Raw genomic sequence first — 19,730 nt, 5'->3', positions numbered from 1 at the left:
TCACCTGGGTAGCGGCCAGCGCCTGCACCTGCGTGCTGCTCAGGTAGGCAGACCAGTGCCATCACCTCAGGCTTGTCTGCGCCTGGCCTTTGGGAGACCTTGGGTGCTCAGCAAATGTTTGCTGGATGAATGAAAAAAGGAAGGAGGGACCAGCAGAAAGAGTCCCGGGTGGTAATGCGGGGCAGGGCAGCTGTTCCCGGCGGAAACCTGTTGGCATTGGCTGCTTGTTACAGGCTGGGTCCGTGACTTCTGGCTTCACCTGGAGATGTAGTTTTGCCTTTATATGTGTTTGGAAAAGTTTTAACTGAATTCATTTAATTTGGGGCAGGAAATAAGTTGAGGTGGCAGGAGAGGGTCTGTAGTGAAAATCCCCTTCCTATCTCTTCCTCCTCGGTCTTTCCTCCCCGGGAGAATCATGTTCCCCAGTTTCCTGAGAAGCTTCCAGAAATATTCTAGGCTTATTAAATCTTGGCTATCACTCCAGTCTTTGTGGTGGCTGTGTTTACTACCACCCCCTTCTGCAGCCAGAAAGCCCTGCGCCCCGGGAGCCGGGCGGTGGGGTTATCGGGCGCCTGCTCTGCGTGGTGGTGTGAGGCGCTCCAGGCACTCCTGCTGTTCAGGCCGCGCAGCACACGGGGCAGGAGCTGGTACCACCTCGTTCTATGGTGTGGACGCGGACATGGCAGCCCAGGAAGGCAGTCGCGTGGCTTCCACGAGGCCTTGAGCTTGGGTCTCGCTCTGCCCAGCAGCGCTGCCCTCCTGATCCCAGTTCCCGTTCCCAGGGGGTCAGGCCTGAGGGGCTTCAGTTCTGCCTTCTCATTTCTGCGCAGACAGGCGGCCCTGCGGAGCTGCCCTCCCACTCCCCCACCTGCTCTCCCTCTTCTCTTCTCTGAAAGACAGAGGCTGAACCCCACCCCCCGCCCAGCCCCCCACCCGGGGGGGGAAGCAGGACCATTAGAATCAAGAGAAAGGGGGAAAGTGGAGCTGCTGCTGCTGGACGCTGGACGGACCCTCACGGCTCCCTGACTTGTCATACTGAATAGACGTGAACCTGTCTAGAGGGGGCCATAAATTTTCATTATTTAAAAAAAAGTCCCGTGCTGACCCGCACTCCCTCCCCTAAAGGGAGAAAAAGGGATTAGGAACTGTGACTTGAGAGGATCAGGGGGGGTTCTGGAATGTTCAAAAACTGGCCATTAAATTGTTCAAAAAGCCCCTACAAATAGTCACCTCTGAATGCTAAAGTAAGCGAGGGGCTTCCTGGAAGGCTGGGTGAGAAGTATGCCTCCAAGGGGTGGGTGGGGTCGGGCAAGATGCGCTCGGGGACATCTGAAAGGGCATGTTGGTGTGAGGCCTGGGCGTTAGTAGGTGCGTGTGACTGGATGGAGGTGTCAGGGGCCGGGGGAGGGGGGCCTGCGTGAGGGCGGATGGGGGTGGGAAAAGAAGGGGCCGCACCCCCTTGGGCCGCGGTGTGCAGCAAGGTGCCTCCTTGCGAGCGTGTACGGTGCGTCTGCCGCCACAGCCCCCGCGGTGCTCCGCCCCCAGCGGAGGAGGGAGATCTTTATCGGGCCCCTAGGTGCTCCGGGAGTTTCAGGCTTTCTCACCAGCCTCATCTTCCCACCTCCTCACCCCCAGCCTTGCCCCCTCTGTCCTCTGCACAGGAAGTGGGCTGGCCCTGGGGTTTTAGTCTTTGCTGGCCCAGCAGCCCGCTGCTACCTGGGCGGCAGAGCCAGAGCAGGGCCCTGGGGAGATGGCTGCGGTCCCAGCAGCGGACAGAAGTGGAGAGAGCACGCCGCAGCCCCATGTCTCAGCCAGGTGACACCCACCGCCTGCCCGGTCCCTCTGAATCCAGGGCCTCCCTCCCAGCGCCTACCCCCAGCCAGAGGGGCTGAAATGAAGGTCCTGGGGATAAGTATCAGCTGTGGCACAGACTCAAGGCGGTTTCTGCCTGCGCGGCCCCCTCCCAGCACTCACCCCCAGCCTCATCTCAGTCTCCTGGGGCTGGAGCAGGCCCTGCTCCCCCGGCTCCTGGTCCCCAGCTAGGCTCTCCCTCCTTCGCAGCCCACCCTGGGGGAGGCTGGAGGCTGCTTCGGGGTGAGGAGCCTCCTGGGCCCTGGTTGAGCCCCACTCCCCAGCCCAGAGGGTGGGGAGGGTTGGAGGTCCAGGAGGAGGATGACCATCTGAGCCTCAGGGTGCCAGAGAGGGCGCGGGATGTGGGTGGGAGAGATGCAGCCGCTTCCTGACATCTGTGGAATGGGCCCCACTGGGGAGGCCCCTGTGTAAAGTGCTCCTCAGGTGGCTTGCTGGGGGAGGGAGGAGAGACGGGCCCCTCTGGACCTGGCTATGAAGTGGGGTGTGCTGGGAGGTCACTGGGAGCCCTGGTTTGGAGGCCAGAGCCCTGAGTTGAGTCCAGATTCGTCCCTTACTTGGCTGTGTGGCTGGGCAGGCCAGTGGTGTCTCCAAGGACCACCAGGGGGATGGACTCCATCTCTGGGGCTGTCTGCAGGTCGTGCTATCTTCCCTCTCAGCCTCAGTGGTGCCCAGAGCACCAAGTGGGTAGGGTGGCTGAGGGACAGAGCCATCCCCAAGGGCCCCCTTCCTTCCCCCACAGCCAGGATCCTGAGTCCAGTGAGGGCGGTGCTCCTGGAGATATACAGCAAGGGGCAGCCCTGTCTATGTGCGTCTTGGGTGTGTGGGTGGGGAGGGGGCTAGGGAGTCACCAGAGGAGAAGGTCATCAAGTTCAGAGGTCAGGGGAGGGTCTCTGGCTTCTGTCCCGCGTCACCTTCTCCCTCAGCCCCCATGCACCCCGCAACGTCAGCCCTGGTGGGGCCTCAGGCTGTGTCTGACTGGGTTCCAGTCCCGGCTCTACCCACCATGTAGCCTGGGCAAGAGCGTTACATGTGCGTCAGTCTCCTCATCCGGGAAAAGGAGCCATAAGAGCGCCTACTCACAGGGCTGCTGCGCGGCCTGGATGAGGTAACCCGTGCAAAGTGCTCATAACAGTGCCGGGCACCGAGGGTGAGTGGACAGCGTGTAACCCCCGCCGCCTCCTCTCTGTCATCCTCACCATCATCACTGCCATTATCAGTATCATCTTCTATCTTGAAATCAGATGACTTCTGAATCAAGTTCCCCTGGACAGCCCTGAGCTTTGGTCTTGGCATCTATCAAATGGGGATGCTGACACCCTCCTCCCAGAGCTGTGGTGGGGACCTAATGAGTCAGGGAGTGGGAGCAGCTTTGCTCATGAAGGGCAGGGTGTGTGGGTGTGATGAGAACCAGGACAGAGGGTGCTTGGGGCTCAGGTCCCACCTGCTCTCCCCGAGGCTGGGCCTCTTCCTTGCTCTGTGACTGTGTGCAGGTTCCTTACCCTCTCTGAAACTCAGTGTCCTCCTCTGCAGGAGGGTGCAGCCTCAGTGACTGCTAGGAGCCCCGACCCCCTCTGGCCGCTTCCAGGCACTCCTCCCCAGGCTTGGCCCACTTGGTGTACCCTGCTGGACATTCTGGCTGTGGGGGGCAGGGAGCTCATTCTAGACAATGCCGCTTCTGCCTGGCTGGCCTCTGCTGGGCTGTGGTTTGGCCCTGACCTTCTGTGATCTTGTCCCCACGTTCCTCCTCTCAGCCTGAGGCTCTGTGCCAGCTTCTGTCCTGGGCATGGGGTTGCCCTGCTTGCTGGGGCCTGGCCATGGGCAGTACCCTCCAGGGAATCAGTGGTGCCTAAGCCCCTGGGTCATAAGTCGGGGAATAAGTGGCACAGAGGACTTGATGGGAGACCCTGTGTTGGACTTTGCACCCTTTGGGGTCCCAGCCTGTACCCTGTGCTGTTGGAGGTACAAAGAGAGAGACAACCAGCCCAACCCTTGGCTCACCCTCCTACAGAGACAGCAGACCAGGCAAACAGGAGCCCATGGGAACCTCTATGAGCTCCTCTCCACACCCAGGCCGGATCCTGCAGTCGGCCTGCGCCCCTGCTGGGCTCTGACTGCCTGGGGCAGGGAAGCTGTCAGCCATCCCTCTGGCACCAGTGCCTGGGCTGGGGTCAGCACAGGCAGAATAATATGAGCAAACAGGCCTTGGGAGCCTGGGGATGGATCCAGTTCGGCCTCTCCTGCACATGTGACCTTGGGCAGGTTAAGGACCTGAAGCCTTGGTCTCATCATCTGCGTAAGGGGATAATGCAAGCGCCCACCCCCTGAGCTGCTGGGCAGAACAGATGAGCCAGTGTGTGTAGAGCGTGAGTGCTCCGTCTACACTGCAAGTATTGCTTTGAGCTAATCAGAACATGTTTATTGATAGTGTGAAATGTCTGGGTGGGTGGGGAGCTGTAGTCAGGGAAGTAACAGGAGCAGAGGGCCCCTGCCTGGGCTTCAGGCTGTCTGCCCTGGAGCAGCTTTCACATCTGACCCGTATCTGCTGTGTCACCTTAGGTGACTTCACCTCTCTGTGCCTCAGTTCCTTCCTCTGAAAATGGGGATACTAAGAGTATCTCAAGCAGATGCTCTTATTGCTCCCTTAAAAGAGTTTAAAAGAGCCTGATATACTGGAACCTCTCAGTGAATGTTTCTTGGTGTGGTTAAGGGGGAAGCAGGGCAGGGAGGAGGTGGGCTCTAAGCTCAGCTCTGTGTTGGCCTCTCTGTATGAACACAAGCAGCTCTTTCTCCTTCCTGGGTCTGTTTCCCCAGCTTTTGAGCAAGGCGTTGGGCTTGCTCAGAGAGCCTCTTCAGGTCTGACAATGTGTGGACCCCTGAATCTCTGAAGGAAGTGTGTGAGCATTTGGGAAGCAGAGGAGTGGGCAGGTGCATGGTGGGGAGCAGAGGGCACCCCCAGAGTGCGAGGGGCCCAGCCTGCCTCCCAGAGCGTGCGTGGGGAGGGCTGTGTGTTCACTTGCGCCTCCTCCCCTTCTTCTTCCCTCCAGGGACCCCTTCCCCAGCTCCCAGCCCTGGATGTGATGGCAGACCCTGCTCTGTCCTGGCATCTGTCCCTCCTTACCCTCCTGCTGCCCCTGGCCATACCTCGGGCATCCGCAGTGATGAACGGTGAGGACCTGGCAGCTGAACAGCTGTGCTTTCCCTTGGGAAGGAAGCCAGCACCCTTCTAGAACCCCTTAGGGACCCCTGCTTCTTGGCAAAAGAACCGTCAGCAGGGGAAAGAGGCAGGGGAGGGGCTGGAGGGCAATGGGATCAGAGATCAGCCGTCCATCTCCCCCCTCGGTTCCCCCATCCTGCCTCCGCGGTACCCACGTGCCTCTCCAAGCCGCAGGAAGATACTGGCTTCTTGTCATTGCCCTGCCTCAGCCTGCCTGCGGGACCTTGCAGGCTCGGGGGCTCAATTTTGTCCTTTCTGAAGTGGGTCCACTAACCCCTTCTCTGCCTGTCAGGCTTGCCTATCTCTTCCTCTGGCAGGCACCAGGTACAGGGAAGCAGGGGTGGTGGGCAAGCCCCAGAGGGCTGTGGGCGTCCTGCCGCCAGCCACTCACAGCTCATCTCACCAGCAGACACGTCCAAGCTCTCATGCTTCTATAACTCAAGAGCCAACATCTCCTGTGTCTGGAGCCAGGATGGGGGCCAGCAGGCCACGTCCTGCCACATCCACGCCCAGCCAGATAAACGGTGAGTGTGGGGTCGTCCGGCACAGCTGCAGAACTCAGCATGGCGGGATCTTACAATCACGGACTTTTAGACTCTTGGAATCCTAATCTCAGACTCCAAGATAGCTGCACTTTAAGAATCCTGGGCTGATAGGACCCACAGACTTGCAGTATCACATAAGTCTGGAAATGTGGGAGTCAGATATTGACACTCCTGGAACCTATGTAGGAGTGTGGTGTGGGGGGGCCAGGCTTGATGAAGGGGCTGGACATGACAAGGTAGTTTGGGGACGCTAGGCTGTGAGCCTGCTGAGAAGGTTGGACTCGACTTCAGAGGCATGGGGGGAGGAAAGGGGTTCCCCAAGCCTTTTGAGTAGCCTGAGATTTGAGACTCCTAGGGCAGTGGTGGGGTCAGGGGCCTGGAGCGTGGCTGGGAAGACAGGCTGGGAGTCAGTGAAGACGATGCCGTGTTCTAAACATCCTGGTGGCAGTGGCAAAGGGGGCTTTAGGTTTTGGTTCTGGCTTCTGGGTGGGTGGTTGTCCTACAGGGCTCCAAAGGCCCAGTCAGACCCGTGGAAGCCTGGAGGGCTTTAAGTGTCTGCACTGCTTGTTTCTAGAAGATCACGGAGGCTGCCTGGGGGATGGGGAGGGCAGGGAGAGGTACGGGAGGTGCAGCAGGGAGGGAAGGGGCACCCACGCTCAGGTGGGCACCCAGACAGCCTGGCTGCATGGGGTACCACCTGAGGGCCAGCTCTGGGGGTCCCTCCTTTTCTTCTAAGAGATTCGTTTGCTTTAAAAGGCCTTGGAACAAGTCCTGTGAGTTGCTCCTGGTGAGGCCGGCATCCTGGACTTGTAACTTGATCCTTGGATCCCCAGATGTGAGTAGCTGAAGCTGAGGGCTGAGGCCCAGGGTGAGGGTGGGCACAGAGGGGTGTCCTTCCAGCGAGGAGCGGGGCCCAGCCAGCCCAATGGCCAGGGACAGTGGCAGAGCGGGTTGCCTGGGGCTGGGGAGGCAGAAGGAAAGACAGCAGTGTCCAAAGGCTGGACCGGGCCTGACCTGGGGCCAGGGCTCTGTGTGTGAGGCTTGCCGGTTCTGGCTCTGCTCCCACTGTGTGCTCCATGCTCTGCGGGTCCCACAATGCTTCTGTACAACGCATCATGTGGGGAGAGCATCCAGTGTCAATAACACTCCCATCTGACTTCAAGTGCAGGGTGGTGTGCGGTTAAAAGTGTGGTTTCGGGAGCTGCAGGTCTGGGTTCCAGTCCTGGCTCTGCTGTGTACCAGCTGTGGAACACTGAGCAACTTCTGAGTCCCAGTTTCCCCTTGGTAAATGGGAATGATAATGGTACCTGCCTTGCAGGATTATTCTGAGGTTAAAGCACTGGGAACACCACCCAGAACAGAGCATGCACCTGACAGTACTGTCAGTGGATCCTGCGACTCTGCGGGTGGGCGCCAGCAAGCTCCCCCTCCTTACCACTGAGGAAACTGAGGCTCAGAGAGGTGCTGTCCCTGCCCAAGGTCAGCCAGGCAGTGGCAGAAGTGGGATTGAACCCAAGTCTGTCAGCACCCAGCCAGGCCCTTCCACCTCTGCACTAGGCTGCTTTTGAAGGGTGCATGGCCGTGTCCCAGTGGGTGTGCATGAAATTATAGTCTGTCAAACCCTCCTTGGCAGCAATGGGCACCAGAGATGCCCAGGCCCCATTCTCCAACCATCACTAGGTCGTACACATTGCCAAGGGGTAGGAGAATGTGGATATGGGTTCCCATGGTGCAACTGATTAGGGCACTGCCTCTGCAAGCAGACTGCTCTGCCCGACCTGGGAGCCCTGCAGATGGTCTGGCTTCAGGTCTGGGCCGCACCATTTCCTAGCTGTGTGACCTTAGGCAAGTCCTTAGGCCTCTCTGTGTGTCAGCCTCCTCAGCCGTAGGACAAGAATAGTAAAAGTGGCCATCTTATGGGTGTGGAGAGAACTAATGAGGCAATACACGTGACGTGCTTAGAAGAGGGCCAGGTACTGAGGAAGTGCTCAACAGAATGTATGATAGGCATCTTTACAACAACAATATAATAATGACGGTGATACCATTGCCATCTGGGAAAACTGTCCCCCATCAGGTAGATGAAGCCTGGAGCGAGGTCCTTGGAATGGAGCAGGAGGAATTATTCCCAGCTTTGGGAACTGTGACCATTAGGTTCAAGGTTTGCTCATAGTGGACCCAGCAGCAGGGCAGGAAGACTGTGTCCGGGGGCCTGGGCCCCAAAACACCACTCCAGACCCCAGGCCCCAGAGCCTAGCAGGGCCTGCACCCGACCCGCCTCCTGCAGGGCTGCCCTCTGCAAGGGGAGCAGGCCGCCATAAGCTGCTCCCTCGGCAGCCTTGGTCGGGAGTGAAGGGACGAGGCCACATTCTCTCGGCGGGACTGTGGCTGCAGAGACCTGGGTTTGAATCTGGACTCCCTTGCTGACCAGATGGGGAACTTTGGGCAAGTCCCTTAACCAGCTCCAGCCTCAGGTTTCTCACCTGCAGTAGGGGTCTGGACGGCTTGGAGCATCAGCCAAGAAGTGGCTAAAATACCTGAGCAGGGCCTGCCCACAGGAGAGGCTCGATACCTGGCCACTTACTTCCAGGAAAGCTGGGGGGTGGGAGGAGATGGTGGGACGGAGGTTTTCACACTCAAAGCTATTGCATGGGTACAATTCCAGATCTCCACCTTCTTGGGGGGCTCATCCTGCTTGCACACCTCTTGTGATGGGGAACTCCCTCTCACTTCACCATAGATCAGGGTTGACAAACTACTAAGGCTCATAGGCCAAAATTCTGCCTGTTGTCGTTTTTGTAAATAAAGTTTTAGACACACAGCCATGCACATTCTCTTACATGTTGTCTCTGGCTGCTTTCACACAACAGCAGAGTGGAGTAGTTGTGGCAGAGACCACATGACCTGCAAAGCCACTGCCCTCTGACCCTTTATGGAAGTTTGCTGCCCCTGTCTTAGTGGGGGAGCATGTGGAGGGGTTCCACCTTTGTTGTAGCCTTGGTCTCCCCTCTTGGCCTCCCCTGTCCTCCTCCTGAGGGCCTCTGCCCTCCCCCGGCTGCTGGCATTACACCGCTGCCCTTCTTCCTTTGCAGTCCCAGACACTGACCAGGGCTGACGTCGTTAACATGAGCGTGCTGTGCCTCGAAGGGAAGAGGTGGAGAATGGTGACAACCCAGGACTTCAAGCCCTTTGACAACCGTGAGTGAGGAACCCCAGGTGGGGCTGGAGGTACAGTGGGCACCTCCTTCCCTGTCTCCCCTCTGCGGTCCTTCCTATTCCAGTGCTTGTCCACACCTGCACGTGGCCTCTCATGGTCTACTACCCTCGGGATGAAGTCCCAATCCTTACCCCTGGCATTCAAGGCTGCTCAGGACCCTGCCCTCTCTCTCTCTAACTCTCCTCTCCTTCTGGCCAACCAAAGGCCAGCACCTAAATGCAACTTGCCCCTCCATGCCTCTGAGCCCTTGCACATGCTGGCCCTACTATCTGCAAGGCTCTTTCCATGGGGAGAATTTCCCCTTCACTCTTCAAGACTCAATGAAGGGTCACCTCCTCCAGGAGGCCTTACTAGACTCTCCCAGCCCTTTGTACCTCCTCTTTCAGGGTGTTTATGTCGTGGGTCATCACTGTGTCATTATGTCTGTCTCCCTCACTGGTCTGTGAGCTCCCTGAGGGCAAAACCACTGCCTCATTGACCCTATGTCTCCATTCCAAGTACCCAGCACTAGCCTGATCCCAGCAGTGGTCTGGGGAGGTTTGTTGAATGACTGAGTGCCCATCTCCATCCCCAGCCCTTTGCCCCTCCCCCCAAGACTTGGAGACCATCTCTAGGGAAGAGCTGGGGCAGAGGGTGAGGCCCATGTAGGGTTCTAAATGTAGTCCTGCCTTAACTGAGTGTGATCTGACTGGCAGATTTTAACATGTCTGAGCCCCCATTTCCTCACCGGTAAAATGAGGATAATCAGTTACCTGCCGTACATGGTTGTTATTAAGGTGTCTATGAGCCAGGATACAGAAAGTGCTTAGTGCATGCTCAATAAACATTAACTTAGTATTTGTGTAGTACTGCAGACTCTCTGAATTATAAAAACTTTGATCAATTTAACTCCAGAATAATAAAATCTTATAATCATGAAGATTAATAGGATTAAATTAGATTAATGAGATGACCCATGTAAAACTCTTAGATCAATTCTGAGTGCAGAGAAAGGCTGCCTTGATTTATCCATTCCGCAGATGTTTAATCAAGCACCTATTTTACGTGCCAGATAGTGTTCTGGGCACCAAAGATGCATCCGAGAACAAAGTCCCTGCCCTCGGTGAGCTCACAGTCTGGTGGGGGAGACAGAAGAAATAAAGAACCAAAAACAGCTATTTCATGTCAGGTGGTGATAAGTGCTAGGAAGAAAAATAAAACTGGTGGGGGTGGGTATAGAGAGCAGTGGGTGGTCAGGGAAGCCTTATCCAAACAGGCACTACTTGAGTGGCAACCTGCCGGGAAGGAGAGCAGCAGGTGCAAAGGTGGAGGCGGGGGCACCTCTCGGCTTTATCATCTCAGCATCATGACCCAGCATCCCCCACACTTGCTTCCCTTTCCTCTCTTCTGCCTCCAGTTCGCCTGATGGCCCCCAACTCCCTTCAAGTCACCAACCTAGAGATCCACAGATGCAACATAACCTGGAAGGTCTCCCAGTTCTCCCACTATATTGAAAGATACCTGGAATTTGAGACCCAGACAAGGTTCCCAGGCCACAGCTGGGAGGTGAGTATATGGCCCAGTGCCAGCCTGCCCTGGTCCTCCCCCTGGTCCTGGCCCCCTGTCCATCCTTCATCTCAGCAAAGCCACAGCAGCCCCCAGGCAGCCCCCGCCTCTCCTCTGAACTGCCTGCTCCAGCCTCCCTCCCTCCACGTGCCTCCTGACAACCGAGTCCCAGCTGGTGGCAGATTCTAGGCTGGCACCAGGGCAAGTTTTACATAGCCAAGAGGCAGGCGACTGCCCTCTCTGTGAGATTCCAGAGGCCCTGGGAAGCCACCTTCCCACTCCCCAAATCCAGCATGGGCCAGGTCCACTGGGGATCTGCCCTTATTCAGTCACTTACTCATTCCTTTAGGGGCTTGCCCACTCACTCAACATTTACTGAGTACCTACTATGTGCTGGATGCCAGGGAGAGTGGAGGATGAGACTGACAAGCTCCCTGCACTCAGGGAACTCACGTGGGGTGGGGGCAGGATGGTTGTGAAACACAGACCGACCGAGGGACATTGCTAAGCACCATCATGAAAATTAAATGGGACATTGCATTTGTGGGGGGGCCTGGAACAGCTGACTTCAGACACACGTGACCAGGGAAGGTCACTCTGAGATCTAAGGGTCAAGAAGGAGCTGACACTGCAAACATTTGGGGAAGGTTTTCCAAACAGTAGAAAGAGCCTCTGCAAAGGCAAGACAGTGCCTGTGTGTCTGGGGAACCAGACAGAAGCAAAGAGAGGGCTCCAGAGGTGGGAGAGGTTTCTGGAAAGATCTCTCTGGTCGTGTGAATAGACTGTAGCAGAGCGAGGATGGAAGCACGGAACCAAGGGTGGGAGCTCAGACTTGGAGGCAGGAGGAGAGGAGAGAGGAAGGCTCCAGGGATGGATCCAGCTGATCGGTGGAGGGCCCTGGATGCAGGGGGTGGGTGGGGGAGTTAGGATGACCCCGGGGTCCGGGACCTCAGCAACTGGGCAGGATGGTGGGGGTCAGAGGAGCAGGGCGCGGCAAGTGGGGATAAAGGAAGGCACCGCTTTGCTCAGCCTCTGGGCCGGCCCTGCCAAGGTGGGGGAGGTAGGCAGGGGGTCTCCTCTGCTCTGACGGCCCTATCTCTGCACCAGGAGAAATCCCTGAGGAGGCTCAGGCAGAACCAGCACTGGATCGCCCTGGAGACACTCACTCCGGACACGCTGTATGAATTTCAAGTGCGGGTCAGGTCCCAGCAAGGAGACCGTAAGACTTGGAGCCCCTGGAGCGAACCTCTGGCCTTCAGGACAAGGCCTGCAGGTACCAGTGGGCAGCAGGGATGGGACAGAGCTGGGACGGGGAGGGGGCGGCTGGGCTGTGGCTCTGCGCAGCTGGCGGGGAAGGCCTAAGGTGGGGTACAGAGCTCAGCTACACCGATATTCATCTGCCGTCACTGGCTCACTTGATGTGACCCTGCAGGGTGGGCAGCGTGGACATGATTGTGCCCATTTTACAAAAGGGAACAGGGGCTCAGTGAGGGGATAGGACTTGCCCATGGCTTTGTGAGTTAGTAGGGAGGCCAGAAAGGCTCTTTCAGTTTCTCTGCCATGCAATTTCAACCTCCTGGTTTCTGCAGGGTCAGGGTGGGCTGCTTTTACCTCTCTGCCTCCGTTTCTTCATCTCTACCATGGGTGCCATGATACTGAGGCAGTGTTTCTGTGCTGAAGCCATACCGTGCCCCATGTTGGTGTGGCACACAGCAGGTCTGCTGGGCCAGCTGGGACCCTGCAAAGGCCTTGGGTCAGAGGTCAGCCTGTTCCTTTGCACCCGGTTGGGGGCAGGGGGATGCTAGAGTGATCTGGGTGGGTGCAGGTGCTTCTCTAACCCCTCTCCTGCTTCTCCTCCTGCCCAGCAGGCCCTGGGAAGAAGGCTCTGACCCTCCCTTGGCTGGAACACATCTTCATAGGCCTCAGTGGAGCCTTAGGATTCGTCATCCTAGTCTGCTTGCTGGCTAACTGCCGGTACACGGGGCCATGGTAAGAGCGCTCCCCTCCCACCCGTCAGGCCCCACCTGACCCACATACCTCCCTCGCCAGGTCAGGCTCCGGGCTGAGACCCCCACTCAGACACCCCGGTGTTCTCTCTGCCCTCCAAGAGACCTTCCTGTCTACCACCTGGCCTTTCCCTGTGACCCACCCCCAAAGATGGACCAAGTGCAGCCAGCTGAGGGGAGTAGGGAGGGAGAGTCCCCGGGCTCTGCCCCAGCACTGCTCTCAGGAGTTGGGTGGGTGTGTGCACATGCAGCGGTCTGCGTGTGTGGGTCCTCGTGGGTCTATCTAGGTCTGGGCATTCACTCGTTTATTCCTTTATTTTCTGAGCCTGGCTCAGTGCCAGGCTTGGTGCTGTGTGCTGGGAACACATGGGCAAATGAGTGGCTTCATAGAGCTCACAGTCCTGTGCAGGAAGGCAGACGCTATTAATTATACACATATACAGTGATGTGGCGTGATTAGGGTGGTGAAGGAAGGTACCAGATAGATCAGGAGCAGAAACAGGGAGAGGAACCTCAGCTGAGACATGGCCAGGGGAGGCTTACCCAAGGAAATGATTCCCTTGAAATCTGAAGGAGGAGCTAACCAGGCAGGGTAGAGGGGATGAAGATGCATCCCAGGCAGAGGAAATGGCAGGTGCAAAGGCCCTGGGCAGGAGGTAGGGAGCAGCAATCCAGGATCTGAGACTGCAGGGATGCCAGTGTGGCCAGAAACCAGAAGGGAGTAAGGGAGTGGCTGCCAGGCTTTTTAGGGCCTTGAGGCTGTGGCACACATCTTGGGGCAGATGCAACAGAGAGCAGGGCACTCAGCTTGGCAAGCAGAGCGTGGGCTGGAACTCAGCCATCACTCACCACCTCTTCAAAACAACGTGCCCTGGGGTAGTACACAACCTGAACCACCATCCATGGCAGCCCTGACTATAATGCCCACATTCTGGCCTCCCTTCTCCCCCCGCCCGCTCCTGGTTCACTCTGCTCCAGCCATCTCCATCCTGGACCACTCTGGCTTTGTGTGGTCCCCCACCGCACTTTATTCTCTTGCATAAAACTCTCCTTTTCGTCCCCACAGAAGGAATGGTAACATTGCACACCTGGTTTGTGTCTATCTCCCGTGAGAATGTCAGCTCCTCGTGAGCAGGACCTCCTCTGCCCGCCGTTCTTATATCCCCATTGGCCAGCACAGTACCCTCCCTTGCTGGGCATTCAATCACTACTGACTGTAAACGAATGAAGGTGGCGTGGCTGCGTGGCCTGCCCTGGAGCTGTGCACTGATGGCAGAACACCGTGTCCCCCTTCCCTTCTCACCCTCCTTCCCTCCTTCTCCCCTGTTCAGGCTGAAGAAGGTTCTGAAGTGTCACATCCCAGACCCCTCTGAGTTCTTTTCCCAGCTGAGCTCAGAGCATGGAGGAGATTTCCAGGTAGGAGTCTGGGGGTGGAATACAGAAGTAGGCAGCTTCTGTACCCAGCGGTCGCCTTGGGCTGGCCGGAGGGCGGGCAGTGGTGTGAGTGGCTGGGGAGGCAGGGCCAGAGGGAGAGGCGACAAATGCTGACGTGAGTAGCCCCCCGGATGGCTGGGGGCCTCTTTCCCTGGCTCTAGCACCAGTGTTTTCAGACTGAATGGTACCTCCTGTCTGAGCAAGACTACCTGGGTTCTAATCCTGGCTCCGCCCCGTCCTTGCTCTGAGACCTTGGGCAAGTCAGAGAACCTCTCTGTGCTCAGCTTCCCCCAGTAAAATGGGGAGGAGACGTGTTGCTACATGGATGGCTCTGAGAACGTTGCCTGGCACACAGTAAGTGCCCAAGGGACACTAGCTAGAACTCCTGTCACCAATCTGTTGGCCGAGCAGGACTTGCCAGGGACGAGTTCACCCCACCCACGACATGTGCAGATCCGCTCCGGGGGCACAGTGCTTCCTTCAGCCCCTACAGAAGACCCCTGGACAGGCTCCATATCCTGTCACAGGGGCTAACAGGTCCTCTAGCCATTTGCAGTCAGAAAACACAGATTCCCCTGAAAATTGCAGGCCCACAGTGCAGTAACACGGAGCTCCTTTACGGCTTACTGTCTCCCCCCAGCCCTCCCCCTATTCAACACAGAAGCTTCAAGCGGTAGGGGGAGGGGGTGGGCTGCTTCTACCACCCTACTCTCTAGGCTCCCTGGGTCTGGGGGTCAGGGGGAGCTCAGGTTGGGGCTGTGGGGAGGTCAGGGGGAGTGCTGAGGGGCCGGAAAGCCATACTGGCCTAGAGTGACCACAAGCTGGCTTTGGAGTTCTCTATCAGGGCTGATCCAGGCCCCTTCTGGAATTTTTTGGAAAATTTGGAAGACTTGGGATACCTTACCTGTAGTACTCTTGATGCAGGGGAAGGTATCTCCTTAAAATTCCTCCTTAAGCACTAAAGGTCATGAGCTCCCCATCAATAGAGGCATTCAAGCAAGCTTTGGCTGACAATGTGTCAGAAATATGGCAGGAGCGATTCCTACATTGGAATTGGTTGGAGGCTGGACTAGATACACCTTCAATCCTCTTCCAGTGGGAAGTCCTTTTGACTCTATGGACCTGGAACATTTGGAGGTGGCACTGGGCTCCTTCCTAGAGAGCTGCAAACACTCCATCTTCCCATGACACCATCCCCAGACCTAGATGCCTACTGTGTGGAGGAGGCATCCCCACTGGGCCCTGGGGATGCATGATGTGGCTGGAGGTTGGGGCTGGCCAAGAGAAACCCCACTCTCTGTGCATCTGAATGAGAGGTCTGCTCCTCTCTCTCCACCCCAGGACCCTCTGCTCCACCACTGCCCTGCCCAGGACCTGGGAGTGTGCATGCCAGTGTGCAAGTGTATGTGTGAAGTGAGGCGAGTTTCTCTGTGTGCCCCACCCATCCACTTCTAGGCATTGTGGACAGAGGCCCAGGCCCAGGAAGTGGCTGACCACACACACCTCTGAGGGGCCGTGTGAGGCCTGGCACACAGTACTGGCCTCCCCTCCTGGCCTCAGGCTCCGCACGGCTGGCCCTACCCCTGCTGCCTCTTCCAATGTGGGAACCCCTGCCCCGGCCCTCCCTTGCAGCGTCCCGCTCTTCCTGGCCACTACCCTTCTTTGCTATGCTTAGGTCGCCCTCGCTGCCTCTTTCCCTTGGCCTTTTCTCCGGTAACACAAACTCCTGGTTTGGGGGAAGGTGTGGATTTTGTTGAGTGGTGTGTACACATGTGTGTAACAGGCATCTCAGTTCCTGGAACTCACCCTGGTCAGGGAGAACCAGATGTTTCTCCACTAGTCCATTAACCCTTCTGAAATATATTCACTGGGCCCCCAGGCCCTGTGCAGGGCACAGGTGTGCAGAGGGAACCCATCAGGCCTGGTCCCTGTGCACAGGGGACCACAGCCCAGTTGCCGAGGGCCTCCAGGACTGAGGGCTGGTGGCCTTCTCAAACGCACCCACCTAAGGTCCCCACCACTCTACCCTGAGGGGTCTGCAGTCCCCCACACCTCTGCAGGTAGTCTGCATTTCACCTGTGCCAAGTGTTACCACAATTGCTTTTTTACTTGGCATCTCCCTGCCAGCCCACAGGGAGGAAGTCAGGAGAGAGGCAGCAAACTGGTATGAAGCTGAGGCTCAGAGAGGTGCAGTGACCTGCCCAGACTTAAGCAGCTAGTGAAAGTAAGGGCCAGGACTGGAACCTGGGTGTCCCTACTCCTCACCAGGGCTCTCTGGACTCCAGAGCAACAGAGAAGTGCTCTGATGGGCTCTTTCCTCTCTCTGGGGAGGAAATATATGGAGGTAAGGACTGCAGGGCACTGAGAGGGACAGGAAAATTGGGGGGCATTGCTCCCCACCTGATATTTTCCCACAACATGTGAGTAGATGTCTGGATCCCAGCTGTGCCACCAGCTGGCGGTGGGGTCAGGGCCAGGCACACCCCCTCTCTGGGCATCAGTGAGGTACCCAAGACGTGTGCTCAGGGCCCCTTCTGCTCTGGCATTGATTGGTTGATTCACACTCTCACCAGTCCCCATCAGACACTCAGGATTCAACCCTTTGCTGTATCCTCGGTACCGAGGCAGCACCAGGCTCACAGTAGGTGCTTGAGAAACAGACACTCATGGACTGGGCACCTACAGTGAGCAGGAGGGCCTGTGGGCAAGCACCCTTCCTGGGCTGAGCAGGGGGTCCCCAAGCCAGTGTGGGGAGGGAGGGACTGTCAGGGAGGGCTTCTCAGAGGGGGCAGCCCTGAGGGGATCACTGCAGGAGGAGGGGTTAGGAGTCGTTGCTGAAGGTGTGGAGGAGCTGTTCACACTCACCCTCCGTGGCTCTTTCTCCTGGCAGAAGTGGCTCTCCTCGCCCTTCCCCTCGTCCTCCTTCAGCCCCAGTGGCGTGGCGCCGGAAATCTCCCCGCTGGAGGTGATGGACAGGGACACCAAGGCTGCACAGCTGCTCCTGCTGCAGCAGGACAAGGTGGCGCCCTTGCCCCCATCCGAGACCAGCGGCCACTCTCTGACCAGCTGCTTCACCAACCAGGGCTACTTCTTCTTCCACCTCCCTGATGCTCTGGAGATTGAGGCCTGCCAGGTGTATTTCACCTATGACCCCTGCACAGAGGAGCCCGGAGAGGGTGGGCCCGGAGCACCTGAGGGGTCTCTTCTCCCGCCTCTGCTGCCTCCACCAGGGCAGGACGATGCCTACTGCACCTTCCCCCCCGGGGACGACCTGCTGTTCTTCTCCCCAAGTCTCCTCAGGGGCCCAGGCCTCTCAAACACTGCCTTAGGGGTCCCTGGGGCTGGTGAAGAAAGTCTGGCCCCCTCCCTGCCAGAGGAAGCACCCCAAGATGAAGCTACCCAGCCCCTGGGGCCTCAGTCCCCAGGAGCTCCGGACCTGGTGGACTCCCAGCAACCGCTGGAGCATGCCCTGGGAGAGGCGGGAGGGCAGGTTCCTGCCCCAGGCCCTGGGCAGGGGGCAGGCTTCCCCTGGGCTAGTCATCTCGGGCGAGGCCAGATCAGGGCCCCCCCCTCCTGCCTGACCCTCAACACCGACGCCTACCTGTCCCTCCAGGAGCTCCAGGATCGGGACCCAGCTCACTCGGTGTAGACAGAGGCCAGGGGTGGGAGGTAGGTGGCTGCCCACTGTTGCACCAGGCGCTGTTAAGGAGTCTCTGTCCCCGAGGCTTGTCCACTGCTGTGACGTTCTGTATCCAACTGCCCCCTGGACGTCTGGGCTCAGAGGGCCCCAACCCAGCCCTGCACACTCGGCCGTTCACTTCCAAACTTCAGCTGCTGCTCCCTGGTCCTGCAGCGCAAGCCAGTAACTGTGGGGTGGGGGTGGGGAGTGTCACTTTGACCTCCCCACCAGCTCATCACTCACGGAGGCCCAAGGGGTTTGCCTCTGAAGCATCCCTCCTCTCCAGGCCTGCAGCTACTCTTCAGGGAGAGTGCTCATGGTTCTCCAGGGGGTCTTCAGCTCTGGCCTCCTCACTCCTTCCTGCCTCAGTCTCACCCCTCCCACCCCTTGTGGGGGCAGCAGCGTGCTATTTCCAAAACAAAAATGTGGCTATCCTGCCCCTTGGTTAAACCTTCGCATGGTTCCTCAGCACCACTTCCTGGCCTGGCCTTTGCCCCTCCAGCACCATGTTGGGACAGTCCCTTCTGAAACCCTCCCAATGGTCCTACTGAGCCACGTGGAGCTCCCTCGTGTCCCCATAGCTTTACACATGCTCCCTGTGCCTGGGGTGCCCCCTTCTTCCTCAACTAGGTGGAAAACCCTCCTTATCCTTCAAGTGTCACTTTCGCTTCCCTTGGAGGGAGACACTGCCTCCATTAATGGGCACAAACTTCAATATTCATTGCTGGAGGGACAGGCTCTTTAGGTCACAAGGTGGCCGGAGAAGTAGCCCTGTCACTTCAGCCTTGGGATCAATGTGACCTCTGGGTGCTTGGCTACCACATCCTTAATGCTGTGGCCCAGGAATCAGCACAAAACCCCCAGGAACGTGGACACTGCCTGGATCTTTCCACAATGGCTTGCTTCACAGGCTCATATGCTTAAGTCTCATATGCTTAAGCCCCACCCACTCCACCCTCCACCAGACAGGCCTCTTCTGCAGCTCGGGGGCTGGCACACCGCCTCCAGAAGGACATCGCCAGTCACTGCACTTGACAGATTGCACTTGGCACCCCACTGTATTCCCTGGATGGATTAGTAAACTATCTGGCACCACCTTGTCTGGGCACCCTGCGCCCAGCAGCCTTCACACAGGGGGGCACCATCCATCTCACAGGATCACCCTTGGAGTCTTCACTCTTCTAAGGTCAAGACTTCGAGAGGAAGAGCCCCGGGCGCACTAGGTTCCAGCATGTTCGCTCTGGTGAGAGGCTGGTGCCCTCACTCAGCAGTCTTTCCCCTCCCACAGGACTGGCCTCTTTTCCTTCTCGGTGCCGCCCCCACCCCTCCACTTCATTTCCTTCTGTCCCTGGCCCTGATCACACCTGGGGCGTCTGTCACAACCTTCCTCCTTGCCCAGGAACCTCAAGGGGGGCCAGGACCTCCTCCCAGCTAAGTGAGTTGGGAGAATGCAGGTGTTCACTCATGGATCCTGCTCGCAGTTGACTGGGCACCTGGCACAAGCCCACCCATAGGCTGCCCAATAGCCAATGAGGTGGCTGGGAACAGAAGCTCTGTCCAATCAGGGAGGCTGTGCCTGAGCTGACCAATCAGATTACTCTCAGTCTAGGACATTCGAACGCATTGGCCCCTGTGAGCAGGTGGAGAAGGCGCCCCTGAAAGGCTAGAGAGGAACTGAGCAGGGTTAGCAGAGAGTCCTGGGCTGTTGGTGTAGAGACTCCTGCTGCCCAGGGGGCTACTACTGTTCGCTCAGGATTCCTGTTTCCCTTATGTCCAAAATAAAATCCCCTTTCCTGAGTTTGTCTGCGTCTTGGATCCTGACCATGGAGGAGCTTAATTACCCGGTAGTCCCACTTCCCACCATACAATGCCGTATGTTCTGGGCTACAAGGCTCCTCCATCCAAAGCTCCGAGCCCAGATATTTGCTGTGTGTCCTGGCGCGAACTAGGAAACCTCTGCATCTCTCCACTTATGAAGAGTTCTTGGGAGGGTTACATTTCTCAAGACCTGGTCATTTGTGTTACATACATTTTTAATGATTCATGTGTACCATCTTTGTTATTGTATACTTAATATGTTTCTTTAAATCAACTCACTTCAAAATACTTTTATTTAAAGAAAAACCTTTATATTGCTTCTGGAAATGGAAAACTGATGTTCACTATGAAGAAAAGGTAACTGTAAAAAGTAAATACAATAAAACAATGTTTCAGTTCA

At 57.4% G+C, this 19,730-nt stretch overlaps 1 protein-coding gene across 4 annotated transcripts; it reads left to right on the top strand.

Moving 5' to 3' along the window:
• The first annotated feature begins 1,629 nt into the window (after positions 1–1,629).
• IL2RB (interleukin 2 receptor subunit beta) lies at positions 1,630–19,730 on the top strand. Of its 4 annotated transcripts, none has more exons than XM_073213856.1 (10): positions 1,630–1,815; positions 4,917–5,037; positions 5,493–5,610; positions 6,388–6,466; positions 8,724–8,829; positions 10,245–10,393; positions 11,501–11,666; positions 12,262–12,382; positions 13,731–13,815; positions 16,724–19,730. In XM_073213856.1, exons 2-10 carry the CDS (start codon positions 4,950–4,952, stop codon positions 17,480–17,482), a joined length of 1,671 nt encoding a protein of 556 aa, XP_073069957.1. In that variant the 5' UTR covers positions 1,630–1,815; positions 4,917–4,949; the 3' UTR covers positions 17,483–19,730. The 4 variants fall into 4 exon arrangements, with proteins under 4 accessions (XP_073069957.1, XP_017508527.3, XP_073069958.1 ...); XM_017653038.3 differs by having other exon boundaries at positions 12,259–12,382; XM_073213857.1 differs by having other exon boundaries at positions 1,633–1,815; positions 5,496–5,610.

This window comes from Manis javanica, chromosome 10 (assembly GCF_040802235.1).
Source record: "Manis javanica isolate MJ-LG chromosome 10, MJ_LKY, whole genome shotgun sequence".
Taxonomy (NCBI): Eukaryota; Metazoa; Chordata; class Mammalia; order Pholidota; family Manidae; genus Manis; species Manis javanica.
This window is presented reverse-complemented; position numbering and strand designations above follow the sequence as displayed.